The sequence below is a fragment of the Stegostoma tigrinum genome, chromosome 9 (assembly GCF_030684315.1).
Source record: "Stegostoma tigrinum isolate sSteTig4 chromosome 9, sSteTig4.hap1, whole genome shotgun sequence".
NCBI classification, from domain to species: Eukaryota; Metazoa; Chordata; class Chondrichthyes; order Orectolobiformes; family Stegostomatidae; genus Stegostoma; species Stegostoma tigrinum.
In genome coordinates this window covers 37,998,590-38,016,278 of record NC_081362.1, presented here as the reverse complement: position 1 = coordinate 38,016,278, position 17,689 = coordinate 37,998,590, and the positions used below count along the sequence as shown (strand labels likewise).

The window sequence follows — 17,689 nt, the reverse complement described above, 5'->3', positions numbered from 1 at the left end:
AGCTCCGTACAGATAGATGCCCAAAGATGGAATCGAACCCGCTAACTGGCGCTGAGGCAGCAGTGCTAACCACTGAGCTGTCTCTGTGCTATCTCTGACTTTTCACTTCTCTTCCTTCACTTCACTGTTTCCATTTCTGAGGACAGGCTGTCCATCAATATCTATTACAAGTCCACTCACTCCCACACTTACCTCGACTAAACCTCCTCAAATCGTAATTTCTGCAAGGTTTCCATTTTCCCAGTTCCCCTATTTCTGTTGCATCTTTCTAATGATAGCACCTTCCACAAAGCTTCCTTAGACATGACCTCCTTTTTCCTCACCCAAGGATTCCTCCCATTATGGTTGACAGAGCCCTCAAACGTGTCCATCATCCCTACCTCAACCCTCACCGCCTTCCCTCCATCCAGAACAGAACAGGGTTCCCCCTGCCCTTGCTTGGAACCCAACTAATCACCACATTCAAAGCATCATCCTCTGTCATTGCTGCCATGACCAGCAGGATCCCCTACCATCCATAGGGACTATTCCATCCATGAAAACCTGGTCTACTCCTCCATCACTCCTAACACTTCCTCACTCCTCATGGCGTCTTCCCATGCAATTGCAGAAGGCATAACATTACCTCTTCCTTCCTCACTGTCCAAAGACTCCAGACACATGTTCCAGATGAAGCTGTACTTGTACTTCTTTCAATATATCTATAGTTTTCATTGCTTACAATCTAGTCTTGTTTTACGTTGATGAGACCAAATGCAGACTGGATGACTGCTTTTGCTCTTTTCATAGGAATTACCTCAACCATCAAGTTGCTTGCCATTTCAATAAGCCAGTTTGTTTTCATGTCAACATTTCCGCCCTGCACCTGCTGTGATGTTCAAATGCAAACTTGAGGGACAATACCCCATTTTCTGCCCGGGCTCTACAGCCTCTAGGACTCAATATTAAATTCCACAACATCAGAGCCTGACTACATGATGTCAGTTCTCCATTTTTCTTATATTGTCTCCAACCCCTGCTGCTCAGCCTTGTTTTGTTTTGTTCTGTTTTGAGGAAGGATCACCGAACGCCAGATACTGACGTTTTCCAGGATTTCCGTTTTGGTTTCTGATATAGAACATCTGCAGTTCATTTGGTTTTTGTCTTGTTTGTATCTTGTTTACTTTTTTCTAAAATTCATTCATTAATGGCATCATTGTCTAGGCCTGCATTTATTGCCCATCCTAGAGGAAAGTGAAGACTCAACCACATTGCTCTGGGTTCAGAGTCACATGTAGTCCAGACCAGGTGAGGATGGCGGTTTCCCTAAAGGATATTAGTGAATCAGATCAACAATAGATTCATTGTCATCAATAGACGCTTAATCCCAGATTTTTATTAAATTCAAATTCCATCATTTGCCATGGTGGCATTTGAACCCAGGTTTCTAGAACATTATCTGAGTCTGATAATACCACTTGTTCATCACCTCTCCCGCTTACATGTGTACTTGAAACACCACAGCATACAAAGATCCAGTCAAGTGCTGGAAAATAGGACGAGAATAGATGGGTGTTTGATCGCTAGCACAGACATGATAGGTTTAAGGGCCTCTTTCCATGCTGTAAAAGCTCTATGTCTTTATGGTTTCAGTATAGAGGCTTCATTCTCTCCCTTTCATACCTAGATTTACAGCCATTTTACACCTGTTTTTCTCTTTCATCACCATCCACAATACACTGCCTGTTTCCTTCACCTCTCCGAAGCCTGTGATAACAGTATTTGAAAAAAATTCAAATACTTTCCAACACCTTTAAGTTCTGAAAAAGTTCTTGAAACATGAACTGCGTCTCCATCTCCACAGTTGGTGCCAGACCTGCTGAGTTTCTCCAACATTTTCTGTGTGAAGTCCATGGATATGTGGTCTGTGTTCAAGTTATGTTTGGTACAATTCAAAGAAATGTGTTGTTGGGTGAGCTTGTGTATGGTACAACTTCAAGAAGGTGTGAAGAGGTTTTGTGTGGTGCAGATAGGTAGGTGAGTTGTGTGTGGTAAGATTATGTATGGTACTGTTCAAGGAAGTGTGTTGTTAGGCAACTTTGGGTATGGTACAGTTCAAGGAGCTGTGTCCTGTGTGATGAGGCTGTGTATGGTACAGTTCAAGGAATTGCGTTCTGTGCAATGAGGCTGTGTGTGTTACAATTCAAGGTGGTGTGTTCTGTGCGGTAAGGCTATCTATTCTACAGCGGGGTCATACCTCGGCTCCGAGTAGGCTGTGTGTTGTTGCAGCTTCTGACCTCTAGGTGTCTCTGGCTGTGTGAGCTCCCTCTCTCCCTTCCCTCTGCAGAGCCGCTGCGATTGTCCGCTCCGGAGCCACTCTGTGCGCCTGTCGCCATATTGCCTTCCTCTTGCTCCGCGGTAAGATGGGGGTGAAGTGCGGCCGTTGCCGTCACTCTTGACTCATCGACGAGCTTCAGTTTCACTAATTCGACTCCTGAGAGTGCAGTCGGTTCTTCTCATCCTCGACGTCTGACAGAAAGGAGAGAAGTTGCTGAGCCATGGAGGCCGTCAAAGCCTTTAATAATGAGGTCTGTATGAGCGAAGGCTGTTTGGGAGGAGGGGGTGGGGATGTTTTTCAGCGGCGCAGGCGGTTAGTCGTGGGGAAGCGGGAGATTAACGGGCGCTAGTAGTGGGATCTCGGAGAGGAACCGGCCTCTCGCTCGTCTCATTGCGGTAAAAATAAAATCAGACGGTTAACTGGGGAACCGGGGCCTGGTCACTGCGGTCGGCCTGGCGGGGACCGGGGATCCTCGGTATCTCAGTGTTTGGATGAAGGGTAGGAAGGGAGAAGATTAGAGCCTTTCTCATTCCCCCCGCCACCGTCACCCCAATAACGGAATTCGAGGCCTGTTCAACAAATTAACCTCTGCCGGGCCTGGCCTGGCCTGGGGGTTATTGCTGAACACTGGGTCTGCACTCTGAGTGATCTTTCCTGGAGACACCGAGGAATGGTGCCTTTTTCACGGGGCCTGCTCTGCGCATTTCCCTTGCGTATGGCCCTAGAGCCCCACTTTTTAACTTGTCGCCTGTTCGCTCAAGGGAGATGGGGGCTTGCCGGCGGAACTTGTTTTCTGCACTCCACGGTTAACTCGACACTCATGCTCCAGAGAGGCGTGAGGCCAGGTTCTTTTTGACTTGCCTTCAGAGTGCTCTTTTCGTTTGTTTGCCATGTGTTTATTCGGTTTCTTGAGGGAGTTCTTAAAACAAATTGATCCCATTTTTCCGAAGACCGAAATACTAGACTTTCTTTGAGTTTCACGAATTGAAAGTAGGTAAAGTTAATTACGTTCTCGGATCGGTTAATGTAGAAATTTGCTATAAAGCGTAAATCCTGTAGTAATCTGCTGTACAGCAATTGCCAAAGGATCAGTAAAATTAAATAAATTAAGGTATTTGTGATAGCGTTTGGAAATATTTTATGTGCACTTTCAGTCAATGCTTAAGCATGGGCATGTATTTTTCAGGAATAGATAACTGTACAGTATTGATATTTCATAATTTCATAACAGGAAATCTAATCTTATTAAACCTTTTTCCTCCCTAAATCAAGGAAATTGCTTCCTCCTGCCCAAGCCATGTCAATTAAGATCAACAGGGTTCCTCCACTAAGTCTAACTTGCCGATACAGGCACCTTCATGATCTGGAAGGACACTGAATTGCAATCTTGCAGGTTGGAAAAAGGAAAAACTAGTGGATTGTGCTACATGAACAGACAACTTTAATACGCCACTTTAAAGGGAGGAAGTGAATCTTGTGTGGCTGTCTACCTCATGGTAGAGGAATAGGCATTAATGTAGTTAGGTGCAAGTATTTGTTCAAAGTTATTCTGGCAGAGGATGGGAAGCGCATGCAGATTTTGCTGATCTCTGCCAAGAGCCAGTGACTTACAGTTGTCTTCTGGAGGGTGATGAATAGGATTCAGTTTTTTGTACACATTACTCCATTTATATACCTTCATTTGTGGTTTCTATCCATAGAAAAGTAGATTTCAGTGAACAGAGTTTGAAAATCTTACTGTTAGTGGCTCTTAAACTGGGATTTGCAAATAATAGGGAAGGAACAAACTGAATTCTTTTGTTCTCAGCAGTATGTAGGAATATTTTTCAGGATTGCAGATTATCATGCAAGACTTTGGGCCTAGTGCTTACTGATGTCTTTCCAGAAACTGAAACTATGGATTTTAGCTGTCATGCATTGATGAGCTGCAAAGACTTTCGAAGGGACATATAAAAGTTTGATAGCATCTTAAATCCATCACTTTCAAACCAGAGTCATTTATTCTGTGTCTTTGGCTAACCGTGCGAAAAAGTTTGGAACTTTGAGGCCCCAGATACATACATTGACATCATGAAATTGTTGATACTTGCCTGTGAGTTTACAACTGCTGACATTAATCAGCAAAATGTTGGACATTGTATCTGTGGAAGTAAAACTTTTTGATGTTGTTCGAGGGGCTAGTATTCATCAGGGTATCGAGGATAACGTCTCTGGTCTTTGAAATAGTACAGTGGAATCCTTACATCCACTGAGCAGGCTTGTGGAGCTTCAGTTTAATGTTTTATTCAAAAACTAGAATCTCTGACAAGGCTGTGTTCCTGCAACTGCTGCATATTCTTTTGTGAGCAACAATAGTACCAACTGATTTATTTTGTGATATTTTCAGGAATTGTAGATGGGGAGTGCATCTGTTTCAATTGTTGAATAATTTTCATACTGGAACCTTGATGGATGCCAAATTTAACTCAATCAGAAGATTAGCACTAAGGCAATTTTGCTTTTCTCATCATTCCTGTATCTTAGGAATTTGGGTTCAGCCTGTGAAATACGCCAGTTGTTCAAATATCCCTCCTCATGCTATAGAAATCTTTGGAGTACCTTGTAGTCTGCACTGCATGATGTTCTGCTTTTGGCACTTGCTGTTTTGCATGTTATGTTATACTGAACCTAATGTCAGGATTGTCAGAATAACTGACACAGAATAAGTTGACCTATGGAGATTCCCTACACTGAAAGCAGAAGTTCATAAGTTGGAGCAACTTATGTTGGTAGATGTTGTCTGGAGGTCTGAGGATATGGGCTGACACATCCAGAACTGAGTGCTGCACGTGCTAATTTTGAAGAACAGCAAGCAACTTCTGCTGTTTAATAGGCTATAGTGTGTTTCCATTTGTTTAGGCAAAGGGTAGTAATGCATTTGTGTTTAATGGCTAAGTGTTGTTCGAAATGATATTCTAAACCTTCAACTATTTTCTATCTACTCTGAAAAGTACACCTGTCATTTACCTAAGAAATCTAATAACAATTCACTTTAGGCCAAGGTGGCTCCAAAACATAACATACATATTTTTAAAAAATGGCACTAGAACCTCTGACAGCTTTGACTATTTAACACCTCAACCAGGCTGATCTGCCATACACCCATGATACTGCTGATGTTTGACTAAGGTGAAATATTTAACTTCTAACACTGCTAAACCTCAGTCTCGGACAGGGATTTCTTCTTCTGCCATCCAAGGAGGCAGTACCTCTGCATATATAGAGGTCCTAAAACCTTTGTTTTGCCAATCTGCCTCAACCTCTTGGTTTAGTTATGGCATCTGTCCTTTTCAGGACATCAAATACATAACTGCATCAGACAGTCTTGAAATGTTGCATGTAAGGATTTCTCAATAGTTTGGTTTAATCTTAAAAATGGACATGGACTTCTGCCTCTGTCTTAAATAGAAGTCCTTTACAGATACAGTTGAGCTTTGAGTACTGAAGAAATAACTTGCATATTGGCAAATTTAACCACAAATGTATAGTGTAATATAATCTTATGGATAGTTTTTGAAATTTATTTTGGGATGCAAATTTTTGGAACAGAATGTGACATCTGTTCCTTTGACGTTACAACTAATAGAAGCCACAGCCTTCTAATACAGAGGTGAGAGTGTCATCAACTGAGCCAGGCTGACACGTAGTCTGAAAGGATGATATGAAACTTGAGTTTATTTCTTCAGGAAGGGAAATTATCTGTTACTTAAGCTCGTCTTCTTTTCATTGCTTAATTTCACTTACCGCATTAACTGAAACTGATAAACTAATCCCAAGAGAGTGATTTGTACCACTTTGCAACTTTTGCATTATTGTAAGTTATGCATAAGGAGTTTAAAGTTGGCACAGTAGCATGTAGAGGAAAACAGAAATATGCATCAGATGGAGACAGAGAAATGGCACTACATATAATGCTTATTTGGAGAACTGGCACAGATACGACAAGTCGAGTGGCCTCGTGCTGTCACAATTTTGGGATAAACTGGAATTTCCTACTCTGTGACTTTCAGTTTAACTGAGAATATTGAATCATTAAATGTTACAGTTTTTTAACAGGTTATTTGGACAATTAGGTAAACCTTTTTTTAAGCACTCATTAAGATTTTTGCAAATAATGAACCAAAATGTTCATGAACATCTACAATTGACCTAACTGTAACACTGACAATGCAAAGAGTGTCTAGTGTTTTAAAAAAATGTCTAAACATACTATATCTTTACACATGGAACATTCACAATAAGGTAGACGAATTAACATTGCAAGTAGATGTGAACAGTATGGTATGATTGTAATAATTAGTGACCAAGGCTGGAAACTGAACATCCATGCATTATCAGTCTTTGGGAAGGATAGACAAAAAGTAAAAAGAGTTGTGGTGGTGGTGCTGGAGACAGATGAAATCACTGTAATCGTGAGAAAGGATATTGGATCAAAAAGCCTCGATGTAAGTCACAACTAGGGGCAGAAAACGTTCATGGGAATTTGCTTTAGGCCTCTGAACAATGGCGGTGAGGTAAGGGGATTGCATTAAACTGAAAATTAAAGATACATGCAACAAGACTGCTGCAGTAATCATGGGTGACTTGAATATACGTTACTTTTGAGAAGATTTGTAGCTTGGGTTGTGAATGAGGTTGTAGACTTGCTCACCGAGCTGGTGTATTTGGTTGTGGATGATTTGTCACCCTGCTAGGTAACATTGTCATTGCGCTTCCAGTGAAGCTTTGGTATTCTGCCCTGTTTGCTGGGGTGGTCTGGTGGTCATCTCTGGTATGTCTGATGTACGTAGGGTCACCAGTGTGTCTGGCTGTGCTGTCTCTTGTGGTCTGTCATGGAGGCCAGACATACTAGTCACTGTACTGTACATCGGAGATGACCACAAGACTACTGAAACCCTAGGTATCAGATTAGCCCATAAACCAACAACTACCCTGTGACAGGCTCCTGATGAACTTAAAGAATCTCATACCCACAACCAATAAAACTAACAATGTACAAAATACTGTGCAAGATCTATGAAAAACGTTACATAGGTCAAACTGGAAGAAAACTGACAATAAGGATACACAAACACCAAGAGACCTGACTAATTCTCACTTGTCTTAATACACACGGACAAACAAAGACACAAATTCAACTGGAACAACACATCCATAATAGTACAAGCCAAACAGAGACATGTCAGGGAATTCCTGGAGGCCTGGAACTCCATTAGCAAACACATTGAACTGGACCCATTATACAAACCACTGAAAAACAGAAACAGAAGTAATGCCAACCACCCCAGCAAACCGAGGGTTTTCGACTAACAAGTAGGACAAAACACCAACGCTTCACTGGAGGTGTGCTGACAATGTTCCCTGGCAGGGTTACGAAATGTCTGCAACCAAACACACCAGCTTGGTAAGCAAGTCTAAACCATGTATAGTTTGGGCAAACCACATTGGCAAATAATACTTTGGATGAATTCCTGGAATGTATACAAACTTTTTTTTCCAATGTGTGTTGAGCATATTGGGACCAGGGGCCAAACTATACTAGATTTGTCTTTGTGCCACGAGAAAGAGGTTAATTAATCTTGTTGCAAGAGGCCCTTTAGGAAGAATGATCATACAATTTCAATGAAAAGTTAACCATTTTAAGTGAAGTATCCCAATCTGAAACAAGAGTCCCAACTAAATAAAGAAAACTATTGTAAGAGGTTGCAAGCTGCGACCAAATTATAGACCATAGAGTCCCTATGGTGCATAAGAAGGCCATTTGGCTCATCAAGTCTGCACTGACCTTCTGAATAGCATCCTACCCAGACCCACCATCCCCACCCTATCTCAGCTATGGCTAATCTACCTAACATGCACATCCTTGGACACTACAGGATAGTTAGGCATGGCCAGTCTACATAACTTGCATATCTTTGAACCTTGGGAGGGAACTGGAACACTTGGGTGAAAACCACATTGACATGGGGAGAGTCCACACAGACAGTCATCCAAGACTGTGAAGCAGCAGTGCTAAACACTGAGCCACTGACTTGATAGTGGCTAATATTTAAGGAACAAGTAATTGATTTGACAGTTACGCAAAATAACATGGCACAGATAGTGGCCCAGATGTGGCTAACAAAGGACATTTAGGAATTGTTGGATCAAAGGGGTGATATAAAGTTGCTAGAAAAAGGAGCAAGTCTGTAGATTGGGAGCAGTTTAAATTTAGCAAAGGTCGCTAAGGGTATGAGAGTAAATTTGCAAGGAACATAAATGCAGATTATAATAACTGTTTGTATGTTGAGAAAAAGATGAGTCAAGACAAGTGTCAGCTCTTTACAATGTGAAAAGGGAGAATTATAACGGAGAGCGAGGAAATGGCACAGCAATTCACTAACAACTTTAGTTCTGTCTATACAAGTTGGGCATTTGAGAAATACAAGGCGGGCAAGGTCCATTGGGAAGGAGTAATAAAAGGAAATTTTCTTTTGAAATAAGTGATGGAAAAGTGAAAGGGAAAATTTATGAACTTGAATCCAGATAAGTTTGAGGTGATATATGATGAATGGTAGGACCCTTCAAAGTACTGAGGACCAGAGAGACCTCTAAGTACATGTCCACTGGTTCCTTGATGTAGCAATGCAGGTAGATAAAGAGGTTTAGAAGGCATATGCCTGTTTTATTAGCACGGGCATAGAGTTTACGAGCAGGAGTGTTGTGCTGAAACTGTATAAAATGTTGGTTATGCCTCTATTAGAGTATGTTGTGTAGTTCTGGAATCCATGCTACAAGGTTGAAGTAATCGTGCTGCCAAGGATTCAGGCGATTTTCCTGGATGTTGCCTAGACTGGCAAGCTTCCGTTACGAAGAAATATTGGACAGGCTGGAGTTGCATTCCTTGGAGCAGAGGAGACTGAGGGGGGACATGATTGCAATATATAAGTTATGGGGGGTGGTAGGCAGAGATAGGGTAGTCAGGAAGACACTCTTTCCCCCCCTTTTTTTTTGTGGAGGGATCAATGACTAGATGTAGATTTAGGTTGAGACAGGAGATTTAGAGCGATTGAGAGGAAAATGTTTTTTGCCCAGAGGATGGTGGGAATCAAGTTCACTGAAAAAGTGAGAGCTCAGGACTAGAGGGGTCACTAGATTGAAATATTTGTTCTGCTTTCTCTCCACACGTGCCACCAGACCTGAGTTTCTCCAGTACTTTCTGTTTTTGTTCCGGATTTCCAACATCTGCAGTTCTTTGTATTACAAATTTAGATGGAGTTGTGAATGGTGAGGACTAGAGAGACTTCAAGGCGATTTTTGACAAATTGAGTGAGTAGCCAAACATAGCATTTCGTGGATAAATGTGAAATTATGCACTTTAGTAGGAAAAACAGAAAGACGATGCATTGTTTAAATGGTGATTGATTGAAAAACGTTGGTATATGAAAAGATTTGGATGTTTTTATATACCAGTCATTGAGAGCAACCATGCAAGTGCAGCACATGGTTAGGAAGGCCATGGTGTGTTGGCCTTCATCATGTAATATTACTGTGCCTTTTAGAGAGGTTTGTTCTGTGCTGTTTCTTTTACAGAGGCTTTCGAAGCAGTGCATAAATAGCTTTGACTTCCCTGAGCGTGTTGTTTTTAAATTAGATATGAGGATGGAGTCAGGCTCACATAGACCCAGGGTTTTAGTTGTGCCTTCAGTTGGGGTTTGCAGTTGGCTGTTCAAACTGATAGATATAGCTCGCGCTCTCTGCTGCAGGAAAATGCTTGTGTTCTCTGTCCACCACAGTTTTCCTTTTGGCGTTCCTTTCTTCTGGACTGGAAAGGAGATAACATGTGAGGAAAATCTGTTCTGCTGAATTTGCTTTGCCAACAGTATGTTTATGGGGTGCTGCTATATTAAAATAATTGATGATTAGTAGTTAAACAATTTTGTTAAGTATTTCAGTAGAGTTAAAGTAATGCCAATTTTTGTTTTTGTATTTTTAACTATGCAGTAGGACTAAAGTGTGTTTTCCTTAAAGCCTATTACTTGACCAATTTATTGGCATATGGAACACAGTGCCTTACTGTTGCATTTAATTAAAATAAAAAGTTACGGTCTAGGCTATCTCCTTGAAGTATTTTGAGGGGGTTTGGTCTGGTATGTATCAATTACAAGAGGGTTTGTGTGTAGGAGCAAACATGTCTTTCTGCAGCTTTACAAGGGCCTTGAGACCATAGCTGGTATATTGTGTGCCGTTTCTGTCCCATTGCCTTAGAAAGCATATATTTGTCGTTAGAGAGAGTGCAGCGAAAGTTGACTAGACTGATTCCTGCAATGATATTGGCAGGTTTGTTATACGAAGAGAGATTGGTTGAACTAGGGCTGTATTCATTGGAGTTTAGAAGAATGAGAAAGGATCTCATTAAGACTGTAACATAAGACCATAAGACATAGGAGTGGAAGTAAGGCCATTCAGCCCGTCACATCTACTTCGCCATTTAAATCGTGGTTGATGGGCATTTCAACTCCACTTCCCTGCACTCTCCCCATGGCCCTTGATTCCTTATGAGATCAAGAATTTGTCGCTCTCTGCCTTGAAGGCATCTAATGTCCCGGCCTCCACTGCACTCCATGGCAATGAATTCCACAAACCCACCACTCTCTGGCTGAAGAAATGTTGTCTCATTTCCGTTTTAAATTTACACCCTCTAATTTTAAGGCTGTGCCCACGGGTCCTAGTCTCCCTGCCTAACGGAAACAACTTCCCAGCGTCCACCCCTTCTAAGCCATACATTATCTTGTAAGTTTCTATTAGATCTCCCTTCAACCTTCTAAACTCTAATGAGTACAACCCCAGGACCCTTAGCCGTTCATCGTACGTTAAACCTACCATTCCAGGGATCATCCATGTGAATCTCCGCTGGACACGCTCCAGGGCTAGTATGTCCTTCCTGAGGTGTAGGGCTCAAAATTGGACACAGTATTCTAAATGGGGCCTAACTAGAGCTTTATAAAGTCTCAGAAGCATATCGCTGCTTTTATATTCCAACCCTCTTGAGATAAACGACAACATTACATTCGCTTTCTTAATCACGGACTCTACCTGCAAGTTAACTTTTAGAGAATCCTGGACCAACACTCCCAGATCCCTTTATACTTTGGCTTTGCGAATTTCCTCACCATTTAGAAAATAGTCCATGCCTGTATTCTTTTTTCCAAAGTGCAAAGCCTCATATTTGCTCACGTTGAATTTCATCAGCCATTTCCTGGACCATTCTCCTAAACTGTCTAAATCTTTCTGCAGCTTCCCTACCTCCTCAGTACTACCTGCCTGTCCACCTATCTCCGTATCTTCGGTAAACTTCGCCAGAATGCCCCCAGTCCCTTCATCCAGATCATTAATATACAAGGTGAACAGCTGTGGCCCCAACACTGAACCCGGCGGGACACTACTCGTCACCGGTTGCCATTCCAAAAAAGAGCCTTTTATCCCAACTCTCTGCCTTCTGTCAGACAGCCAATCCTCAGTCCAAGCCAGTAGCTCACCTCGAACACCATCGGCCCTCACCTTGCTCGGTAGCCTCCCATGAGGCACCATATCAAAGGCCTTTTGGAAGTCTAGATATATAACATCTACTGAGTTTCCCTGGTCTAACATATTTGTTACCTCTTCAAAGAATTCTAACAGGTTTGTCAGGCACAACCTCCCCTTACTAAATCCATGCTGACTTGTTCTAATCTGACCCAGCACTTCCAGGAATTTAGAAATCCCATCCATGACAGTGGTTCAAGAATTTCACCAACAACCGAGGTTAGGCTAATCAGTCTATAATTTTCCATCTTTTGCCTTGATGCTTTCTTAAACAAGGGGGTTACAACAGCGATTTTCCAATCATCAGGAACTTGACCTGACTCCAGTGACTTTTGAAAGATCACAACCAAAGCCTCTGCTATTTCCTCAGCCACTAACAACATTGTGGTATGATTGAACAGACTGGATTGAGGGATGATGTTTCCCTTGCATTTGGAGGGCACAGCAAATGAAGGAGGAATCCAGAGTAAGGGGTAAAAATCTCAGGATATGGGATAAGTCATTTTTGGACTAACATGAGAAATTTCATCACTCAGGCTGGTCAACCTATAGAATTCTTTATCACAAAAGATTGTGGAGACCATGTCACTGAATAAGTTTAAGAAAGAAATTTATTTTTAGATACTAAAGGCAACAAGGAGTATGGGGAGAGAACAAGAGTATGGTCTATAGAAAGAAGAGTAGGTAATTCAGCCCCTGAAGCTTTCCAAACATTTACCACCCTTTGTGAGTAGAAGTGCTTCCTAACATCTTCTGAACAGTCGGGCCCGAATTCACAGACTGTACCCCCAGTTCTACAATTTCCAAGCAGTGAATTAGTTTATCTAACATGTTTTTTTTCCCATTAATATCTTGAAGACTTCAATCACATCACCCCTTAAACATTCTAAATTCTATAAAAAGTGTGCATCGTTCTTGTAAGCTTACACTGTACTCCCTCCGAGGCCATAAGTCCTTCCAAAGGTGTAGTGCACAGATCAGCTCACAGTTATCCAAATGAAGTTTAATGGGCATTTTCTATAATTGCAGCAAAATGTTTGGCAATCTATACTGCAGTCTGTTTGACGGCCCAAATTCCATTAGCTTTCTTGATTATTTTCTGCACCTGTTTGTGACATTTTAAAGATCTGTGCACCTGAATCCCTAAGTCTCTTTGGACATCCATTATATTGGACCTCATACCATGTAGAAATTGCCCTAATCTATCCTTTTTGGTCCAAAGTAATGTTGAGATAGAGGACCAGGGATGATCACGTTGAATAATGAAGTTGGCTTGATGGAACAAATGGCCTACGTTTGTTTCTTCAGTGCAAATGAGCTGACAGCACAGGTGTACGTTCGGAAATATTACATCCTGGCTATTACTGGAATGTGGTTGAAGAACTGGGATGGCAGTTAAACATTCTCAATTACTGCGCTTTCTGGTGGGCTGAGGGCGGGGATAAAAAGGAGGGAAAGTCACAATTAGTTAATGAAACAATCACCTGTGAAGAGGGGTAGTATGCCCGAAAAGGCATCAAATTAGCATTTTATTGGTTGATTAGAAATGGGATGATAACACGTTTACAATGCACTACTATTGTAAGGGGGAGATGATAGGACAAACTGGGCAAATTGCTGAGAAGTACAGAAACAAAAAGGCTGTAGTAGTTCAGGATTTCAAATACCTCTTAACGGGAATAAATTCAGCGCAAAGGGTAGAGAGGGCAGAGATTCTTAAATTTTATGCAGACTGATGTATGGCAAAAAAGAGGGCTTACGTTTGTTTTTAAAGCTTGCCTAAGTAAAAATGTCAGTTGAAAATTAGAAAGGAAATAAAGAAAACAAAATGAGGGCGTGGAAATTTAATGGGAGGTGAACTGTGTTCTAAATGAATATTTTGTTCTTGTTTTGATAATGGCATGGGGCAGATATTATAGTTGAGAGTGAAATATTATGTGATAAGCACAGTGATAGGAAATATTCGGGTGTTTAGTTGCTTTAAATGAATAACTTGTCAGATTCAGAAATGATATATTCCACCTGACAAGGAAAGAAATAACAGAAGTTGTGTCTATTATTCAATCCTCTTTGCCGACAGGTGTGGTACAGAAAATCTGCCGATTTTTGTATCATTGTTTAAAAAGAGATAGAAAGGATAACCTGAGTAATTACATGCCATTCAGCCCAGCCTTGGGCAACTTACAGGAAAATATGTTGAGATGCAATTTACTCATATTAATTATGGATTTATAGAATTACTGTTGATGAACTTGATTGAATTTTTTGCAAAAAGCAAGAAGGTTTGATGAAGGTAGCATTTTGAATAGTCAATGTGGATTATATCAGAACTATTGACAAGATCCCAAACTGAACAGAAAATAATGTGACATTTACTAATGAATTAGATTTAACTGCATGGGGACATGACTAAGAAGTTTTCAGGTGATACTAAAATTTAGTTTGTGGGTGATAGTGAGGAAGAATATGGTAGATTACTGAATGAGCTTTGAGGGTGGAATACTTTTGGTGGTGATTGTCGTCTTCTCATTTAAAAATGTGTAGGTACTGAGAGAAAGCGACTGACAGAAGAACGAGGAGCACCAAGCAAACAAGGCATGGGTCCCATGTTTATGTCTTACTCTTCAAACAGTATATAGTACTGCGGACGGAGATAGTTCCTTTGGGAATTGCAGTCAGAATCAAATCTATGGCGTTGTGGATGGCATGCTATATAGGTTGGGGAGGAAGAAGTTTGCAAACAATTACTAAAACACACTTTGTGGTTGACAATAAAACAGTAGACTGCAGAAAGACATCGATGATAGCAGGACAGAGAGAAAGTATGTAAAATACTTCCCTTCATTGACTGAGACCTCACATTTAAGAGCAGTGAGGTGATAACACGAACTATGTAGAGCATCAGTTGGACAGCGATGGTATTGGTTACTTTGTTGCAAGACAAATGAAGTCGTACTGAAGAGGTTAGAGAGCAGAATTACAATGGTGTTGTGAGGAATGAAGAATTTTAGCTGTGAAAGAATGAATAATCTGGAGTTATTTTAATTGAAACAGGAGGCTAATGGGTGATATAGTTGTGATTTGTAAAACTGAAGATGTGAGGAAAAAAAGCAGAAATAGACCAGTGGCTTTCAAAGCCTGTTCTACCATTCAGTATGACCAGAATGGGAGGGGGAGTGGAAATGGTTTGTGACGCGGAGGTGTTCTGCAAAGCAGTCCCCAAGCCTCCGCTTGATTTCCCCAATGTAGAGGAAGCCACACCGGGTACAATCGCCGAGGCCAAACGCCAACTCTCCGACACCACCTCCTACCGCCCCCTCGATCATGACCCCACCCCCGAGCACCAAACCATCATCTCCAACACCATTCATGACCTCATCACCTCAGGGGACCTCCCACCCGCAGCCTCCAACCTCATTGTTCCCCAACCCTGCACGGCCCGTTTCTATCTCCTTCCCAAAATCCACAAACCTGCCTGCCTTGGTCGACCCATTGTCTCAGCCTGTTCTTGCCCCACCGAACTCATCTCCACCTATCTGGACTCCATTTTCTCCCCTTTGGTCCAGGAACTCCCTACCTACGTCCGTGACACCACACACGCCCTCCACCTCCTCCAGGACTTCCAATTCCCTGGCCCCCAACACCTCATTTTCACCATGGACGTCCAGTCCCTATTCACCTGTATTCCGCATGCAGATGGCCTCAAGGCCCTCCGCTTCTTCCTGTCCCATAGGCCCGACCAGTCCCCTCCACCGACACCTCATCCGCCTAGCCGAACTCGTCCTCACCCTCAACAACTTCTCTTTCGATTCCTCCCACTTCCTACAGACTAAGGGAGTGGCCATGGGCACCCGCATGGGCCCCAGCTATGCCTGCCTCTTTGTAGGTTACATGGAACAGTCCCTCTTCCGCACCTATACAGGCCCCAAACGCCATCTCTTCCTCTGTTACGTTGATGACTGTATCGGCGCCGCCTCTTGCTCCCCAGAGGGGCTCGAACAGTTCATCCACTTCACCAACACCTTCCACCCCAACCTTCAGTTCACCTGGGCCATCTCCAGCACATCCTTCACCTTCTTGGAACTCTGTCTCCATCTCAGACAACCAGCTTGTAACTGATGTCCATTTCAAGCCCACCGACTCCCACAGCTACCTAGAATACACCACCTCCCACCCACCCTCCTGCAAAAATTCCATCTCCTATTCCCAATTCTCCGCCTCCGCCGCATCTGCTCCCAGGATGAGGCATTCCACTGCCGCACATCCCCGGATGTCCAAGTTCTTCAAGGACCACAACTTGCCCCCCCCACAGTGATCTAGAACGCCCTTGACCGCGTCTCCCGCATTTCCCGCAACACATCGCTCACACCCCACCCCCGCCACAACCGCCCAAAGAGGATCCCCCTCGTTCTCACACACCACCCCACCAACCTCCGGATACAACGCATCATCCTCCGACACTTCTGCCATCTACAATCCGACCCCACCACCCAAGACATTTTTCTATCCCCACCCTTGTCTGCTTTCCGGAGAGACCACTCTCTCCGTGACTCCCTTGTTCGCTCCACACTGCCCTCCAACCCCACCACACCCAGCACCTTCCCCTGCAACCGCAGGAAATGCTACACTTGCCCCCACGCCACCTCCCTCACCCCTATCCCAGGCCCCAAGATGACTTTCCATATTAAGCATATGTTCACCTGCACATCTGCCAATATGGTATACTGTATCCATTGTACCCGGTGTGGCTTGCTCTACTTTGGGGAAACCAAGCGGAGGCTTGGGAACGGCTTTGCAGAACACCTCCGCTCAGTTCGCAATAAACAACTGCACCTCCCAGTCGCAAACCATCTCCACTCCCCCTCCCATTCTTTAGATGACATGTCCATCATGGGCCTCCTGCAGTGACACAGTGATGCCACCCAAAGGTTGCAGGAACAGCAACTCATATTCCGCTTGGGAACCCTGCAGCCATATGGTATCAATGTGGACTTCACCAACTTCAAAATCTCCCCTTCCCCCACCTCATCCCAAAACCAGCCCAGTTCGTCCCCTCCCCGCACTGCACCACACAACCAGCCCAGCTCTTCCCCTCCACCCACTGCATCCCAAAACCAGTCCAGCCTGTCTCTGCCTCCCTAACCTGTTCTTCCTCTCACCCATCCCTTTTTCCCACCCCAAGCCGCACCTCCATCTCCTGCCTACTAACCTCATCCCACCTCCTTGACCTGTCCGTCTTCCCTGGACTGACCTATCCCCTCCCCACCTCCCCACCTATGCTCTCCTCTCCACCTATCTTCTTTTCTCTCCATCTTCGGTCCGCCTCCCCCCCTCCTTATTTATTCCAGATCCCTCACCCCATCCCCCTCTCTGATGAAGGGTCTAGGCCCGAAACGTCAGCTTTTGTGCTCCTGAGATGCTGCTTGGCCTGCTGTGTTCATCCAGCCTCACATTTTATTATCTCGGATTCTCCAGCACCTGCAGTTCCCATTATCAGTCATTCAGAAGCCAGGACGTTTTAATTAGATTACCTTTTTTCTCCAAAGAGTACAAATGACACTTGTTCAACCTCTCATCATGGGATAACCCTTTCTTTCCTGAAACCAATCGGGTGAACTTTTACCCATCACCTCCAAGACACATATTAAGTCCTCATTAAACACTCTGTGTGGTCCCATCGAAGGCCCTTGCGATGTAGTAAGAGTTGTTCATTCTTTTATTCCAGTCCTCTTGCAATAAAGATTGCTGTGATATTTCCCCTTTCAATTG

At 43.1% G+C, this 17,689-nt stretch overlaps 1 protein-coding gene across 4 annotated transcripts in view; it reads left to right on the top strand.

The window, feature by feature from the left end:
* Positions 1–2,303: 2,303 nt before the first annotated feature.
* scaf8 (SR-related CTD-associated factor 8) overlaps positions 2,304–17,689 on the top strand; it is a 230,080-nt gene continuing 214,694 nt past the window's right edge. For 3 of the 4 annotated variants that reach the window (XR_007248087.2, XR_007248088.2, XM_048535919.2), the window contains exon 1: positions 2,304–2,567. Coding sequence is in view for 1 of the 4 variants with exons in the window: in XM_048535919.2 (XP_048391876.1) it covers positions 2,538–2,567 (30 nt within the window). In the remaining 3 variants the exon portion in view is untranslated. Of the gene's footprint in view, positions 2,568–2,617; positions 2,713–17,689 lie in introns of those variants that run through there. The other variant, XM_048535920.2, reaches the window with a different exon arrangement.